We start from the raw sequence: 5,852 nt of genomic DNA, 5'->3' as shown, positions 1-5,852 counted from the left end.
CTTAATTCCAACTTTGCACAACTACTTCTATTAGTTAAAAAAGGCTCATGATGTGTTGCACTCATTATTTCTATCATAGATTTTAAAATAAAAAGAAAAAACAATTTATGAAGTGCCATGATTACTTCAAATTTCGACCCACTGATCTATCCTGGCATTAGTTCGCTGACGTGGTAATAATTTTCTTTATTTTTAAATAATTTTATAATTTTGTTTATATTTTTCATTTGTCAGAACCTATTTAGTGGCGGCAGATTCACTGGATCAGCATTTTGGCCGACTCAAATCGGAAAGTGTTTTTTGTTATCAGATTAACACTGGTCCATGGTTTTAATTCCCGCTTAATTAGCAAATGCAAACTTAAATATGCACGTAAAGAGATTAAACAGACCTGTTGTGATGTCAATGGATCAGAATTCGAATTGGATATACTCTTCTACTAAATTAACCATTTCTAATGCTCATTATTTGGATTCAAATATGAACCAAGAAGAATCTATGTCATATCTAAATCTGATATTTAGATTAACATCTGACTCTTTGCAAACCTTATTAATTACCATATGTTAAGATACAACTTTCAAAATATTTGGACATGTGATATAGGATGTTTATTTAAAAGTATATCTAATCGGAATCCGAATATGATCAGATATTTACTTAAATCTGAATTGTGGGTCCAAATTCAATGGGATTTTATCTTTAAATTCAAATCCAATTTGATTTCTTAATGGACATCATTTTTTTTTATACTAATTTTTTGAAGCTGTTAAGTTGGATATGGATCTAAATTGGATCTACTGGTGTCCCTAAATATGGTACCCTATGTGTGCTGGTGAATACAATCAAATATCCCTCAATATGGTACCTTGAACCAAAGCTGTTTTTGTGTGTTTGGGTGGGGGCGCGGGTTGGGTGGGCAGGCCGGCGGGGTCATGGGGTCTGTCAAACCAAAAGCCTGAATCTGTTGCAAGAGTGGGACGGATCGTTACTCGATTTGCTTTCAATTTTATTCAAGTCATCCGATTCAATCCTATTTTACGATGCAATTTGAGATTATGGGGAAACACAAGAAACAACTGCAGGACGATTAATTGGGCCAGATGAAGAGCACTTCTTGGAAAAAGGTTCACAAAAATGGTAGAATGATATCAACAGTTCCAGGGATTTTTCTTTGAGGCCCAAGCGGAAGAATTAGAATCCCATAAGAAAATGAACGTTCCAAATTGGATTCACATGTGGTAGAGATGTTCTTTTCCAACCAAATATCTCTGATTTTGACAGACACCCAAACCTAATATATGTATATATGTGTGTGTGTGGACCTACTGTTCAGTATCTCCGTGTTGGATCAAGTACATATTCTAATTGTCCTTAAAAGGGTTGGTGTAATGGACCGGACAATGGCTGGTAGGTAGTCAGTATTCATTTTAAATTAGAGCAAAAAGGAGACCATCAAAATAGAAGTTGAAATGCAGTGGGTGTAGTATCTTGCAGGAGTTGAATAGGAGCTTCGCCTTTTGCCTGGTGGATCACCTCCTCTCACTCAAAAGTGAAAGATTTAATTATATGCATTTTTACTAGCTTAACCCAAAATGTACTTAATTCATTCCAGGGTACGTTCAATGTCACTTGGGCACCGGGTGCATTGGCGCACCTAAACCGCACCCAGGGGAGTTGGATCAAGTTCCGAGTAATCCAAATCCAAACCAAGTTCATTGCGTGTATGGTTTGGATCTGGATATGATTTCAGGATGAAACCAAATTAAAAATCCACAAAATCAAATCCCCATCGGCCGTTGCATCTAATTTAATACATCTATAGATATATTATATGTTCTCTTTTCTCTTTCAAAAAAAACGATACAGGACTAAAAAATGGTGGCTTTCATAAAACGATCTGTTTAACTTTTTTTCAAACATTTCTTTTTTGATTTTTTCCCACTATCATAAAAATATATAATTTTAATTGTGTTATTCAATTTCTACGAAAAATTAATAATAATAATATTAATATTAATAAAATATCTTCACCACATCGCGGCACCTAATTTTTTTGAGATGTGCCGCACCGGCACCCGCACCGGCACCGGCAACCCGCATTCAGGTGACATAGGGTACGTTTTACGTGGGCGGGGGCCACAGTGGAGTCTATTGCCCCCACTGGAATTATTTCTCAATTTTGCCCTCCATCCATTAACATTTTTGTCTGGTAGCCACTTTATTTGGAAGGATCGATCGCCTCAAGGCTCCTGATTCTTTCCACTATTCAATGCCTTGAAGCAGTTGTTGTCAATACTGGCATTGGAGTCGTGTCGGTTGATGGCCATTGACCCACATCGGCTTATTTTCTCTATTTATATTCAAGTTAGTATAAACTAACTAAAAGGTGAAAATAAAATAAAATAAAATAAAAACTGTGTCGGAACAATAAGGTATTGTAAGTCATAACCACTTGAACCCCGCAGCGTGGAAAAGTCTAAAAAGCTCAATCAAATAGGCTAAATCATTACAATGATTTGGAGAAAATTTTGCAATTTTTTTTTTTCCTGTGTAATGAATAATTGAAACACGGGGGCCAATTTGTGGATTTTGAGATCATGAAGAAAAAGTCTATATTCACTTGTGAGTGAATAGAGTTGGGATGATTTTGTTTGAGTCTACGGCTCTTCGACCGAAGGTTCAAACACGAGCAAAATGCAATCAATAAATTTGTTAATCTATGAGAGAAAAAGACAGAGAGTCGGCCAGATAAAATGAACTCATGTTGTGATGATATCTAATGGTATCCGAGAACAGTGAATACAAAACGAAGTTTCATATCCTTATATCGTCCAATCTACACATTGAAAAAATGTTATTTCTAAACAACTTTTTAGCTGGATTTATGCAGTCAGTTTTGCAAAGAGAAGTTGCTGTTCCGCATGCAACCCACAGCCGTAAATACAAGAGAAAAGAAGTTGCTGTTCTCAATCTCCGCAGAACCCAAAGACCGGAGATGCATTGCTCAGATCCCTAAGCCGCTGTTCTCAATCAGTTTCTCACACTATCTGTTACTGCATTTCTGAAATCTGCTATCATTCTTCTTAGTGTCTCCTCCATCCATGCTGTTTTTATTTATATTGTTTATTTGGCAGACTGTATTTTATCACGTGATATTGAAGCTTCTATAACCTAAAACATTAAAGAAAAAAAAAAGTGAAGGGGAAGCTGTAATCTCATTCTGGCCTGCTACGCAGAGCTTAACGACGAGGATCCAAGTGTACAACAAGATGAAGGGAACAAAAAAAAAAAAAGAGGAAAAGATTGTAATAGACTCTTAATGCTGACTGCCTTTTTCTAGCACAGCACGGCAGAAATACCAGTGCTAACTGCGAATTTTCGTGCGTTAGTATCGTACTAAATACCCTTAATTATACTGAAAAGCAAAACCTTTTGCATAAATAAAATTAAAAATTAAAAAAAAAGTGAAAAAAACTATAAAAGTTTTTTACGGGATACCGTGCGCCGTTGTGCACGCAACTTAGGCACTGGCAGAAGGCATGCCCACTACTCAATTTTAAGAAAATAAAAAAATTACTATACTGAATTTTTTTAAAAATTTACATTTGATATAAAAAGTTTTATAAATTATACAATAACCCACCTCAAAAATGAAAATATACTTTGTTTTCTTGTTTTCTGGTCGTCGTCTTTTGTTTTCTTGGTGACTACTTGTCACCTGCAATCGTTTTTAACAATTTTAGGGATGCCCTACGCTCGTCGGTGTCCTTTTTTTATTTCTTTATTTTGTAAGAATGTGCCTTTCGAGTAGCAAGGGCGAGTCGATGGTCTTGAAGCATAATATATTAAAAATTATATTTTTTAAACCAAAAATGGTTGACCAATGCCTTCTCCTTCTCTCTCTCTCTCTCTCTCTCTCTCTCTCTCTCTCTCTCTCTCTCTCTCTATATATATATATATATATATATATATATATATATATATATATATATATATATATATATATCACATGTACTTTAATATTTTTAATATTTCGTGTTCATTTTATTCTTGCTTATATATAATCCGTCCTGTCAAAGTTCAGCGGCGCGAGAGAGAGAGAGAAAGAATGAGTTCAAAGCCTTGCATTTTCAGGACTTGGGAAGACGAAAGAGCATACAAGCCAAAGAATCCTATCTTCCTGGGCATTGGACCTTACCACTCCAACAACCCCCACACGTTGGAGGATACAGTGCTCAACTTGGTCCTGGAGAGGACGCAAATTTGCCGCACAGAAGATGTCGTTAATGCCCTAAGAGACGATGCTCTGAAGGTGAGAGAATGTTACGAAGGGGCGGATATCGGACTATACAATCTTCCGCAGAACGACGATTTTGTGAAGGTGCTGGTAAGAGATGGATGCTTCGTGTTAGAGTTGATGCACATCATGACAACAGTAAAGCATCCCTTTCGCACCATCGCCACCAGGTTTTCCTCCGCCCAATTGGAATTTCCATTGAACAACACCATGCAACGCCATATTCTTCTTGACGTGTTGAGGGTCAACAACCAAATCCCCAAGGCCTTTCTTAAACGCCTCTACAGCCACCTACAGTACAGAGATCAGTCACTCGAAGCCATGCTCAACAAGTTCTTAGGCTTCCTTCTCATGAAAAGATTGGAGGTGCCAAACCTTGCCGGCGCTTGCCATCTCCTCGACGCTGCAAGGATGAAATTTCTGCCCAGCATGCTGGTTGGGCAAAGCAGAGTAGCAGGCTCGGCAACAGGAGCGTGTCTCTCTCCCATTGGCGAAATGAGCGTACGCTACAGCGCTATCGATCTCGAGGACTCGAGAGTTACCATCTCGCGGGCGGATGAAGGAATGGTGAAATGGGTTCCCAGGCCGTCGTGGATACCGTTTCGTAAACCGTTCCTTAAGCTCCCCCGTATCCTCATCAACAGGGACTCCGACTACATTTTCAGGAACATGGTGGCTTACGAGCAACGGCTTGTGGAAGATGACGACCAGCCGGTGTCGTCCTACCTTCGCCTTCTCAGCGACCTTGTACTCACTGCCGCCGACGCCCGAGTCTTGACTTTCCGAGGAATAATCGACAACCAGCTGGGCAGCCTGGAAGACGTCGTTAAGTTCTTCAGGGCTAGGACGCACGTATGGGATCGACATGCTGTCTAATGTTCGGATGGACATCAACACGCACTGTGGGGAAAAATGGACCTTCAAATTGGCTGATCTGAGACACACCTATTTCAGGAGCCCGTGGTCCTACTGCTCCCTCGCTGCTGCCCTCATTCTACTTTTTTTCACTTTGATGCAAGTGCTGTATGCCATGTTAGCCTATCACCTCCCCAAATCAACTTGACACTGGAACGCCAAGATCCAGCTGCCCCATGGGCAATGGCTTTTCTCTCCTTTTTTTTGTTTGGTTAAGAGTTTATAGAGTGACTTGTTGAAGTGTGGAGTCCCATCTATGCTCAATAAATTTTCCTAATTTCCGTGGATCTTTTTGAGAATGAGCGGTTCTATAACTTGGATATAAGAGAACCTTGTCTCCAAACCACTTAAACTCTTTGTGTCATTTTTTCTTCTTCATTTTCTCTTGATGTTGTTAGAGAGAGAAAGGGAGAACCTTGTTCCTAACATTTATCTCAGTCTTCCTCCATATTTCCAGAACAGGTTACTAACTTTGAGAGAATATTTCTTGTGAAAAAAATAGGTATAAAGTGGTGGGGTGGCCAATTCTTTGAATCTATGCATTACTGGATCAGTTCATTGGGATGTTCGATGAACTTTTGAAATCAGATTTTAAGAGATATCTTCACAGCAAATCACATTTATGCATCTGAAAAGG

General features: G+C 38.7%; 1 protein-coding gene across 1 annotated transcript; it reads left to right on the top strand.

Annotated features, from left to right (window-relative positions):
- Window positions 1-4,111: 4,111 nt before the first annotated feature.
- Window positions 4,112-5,176, top strand: LOC116265318 (uncharacterized). Its single transcript, XM_031645869.1, has one exon. The coding sequence runs from the start codon at window positions 4,112-4,114 to the stop codon at window positions 5,174-5,176; it is 1,065 nt and encodes a 354-aa protein (XP_031501729.1).
- Window positions 5,177-5,852: the final 676 nt, after the last annotated feature.

Source organism: Nymphaea colorata, chromosome 12 (genome assembly GCF_008831285.2).
Source record: "Nymphaea colorata isolate Beijing-Zhang1983 chromosome 12, ASM883128v2, whole genome shotgun sequence".
Classification (NCBI taxonomy): domain Eukaryota; kingdom Viridiplantae; phylum Streptophyta; class Magnoliopsida; order Nymphaeales; family Nymphaeaceae; genus Nymphaea; species Nymphaea colorata.
Note: the sequence above shows the minus strand (reverse complement) of the source record. Positions and strands in the feature narration are given on the sequence as shown.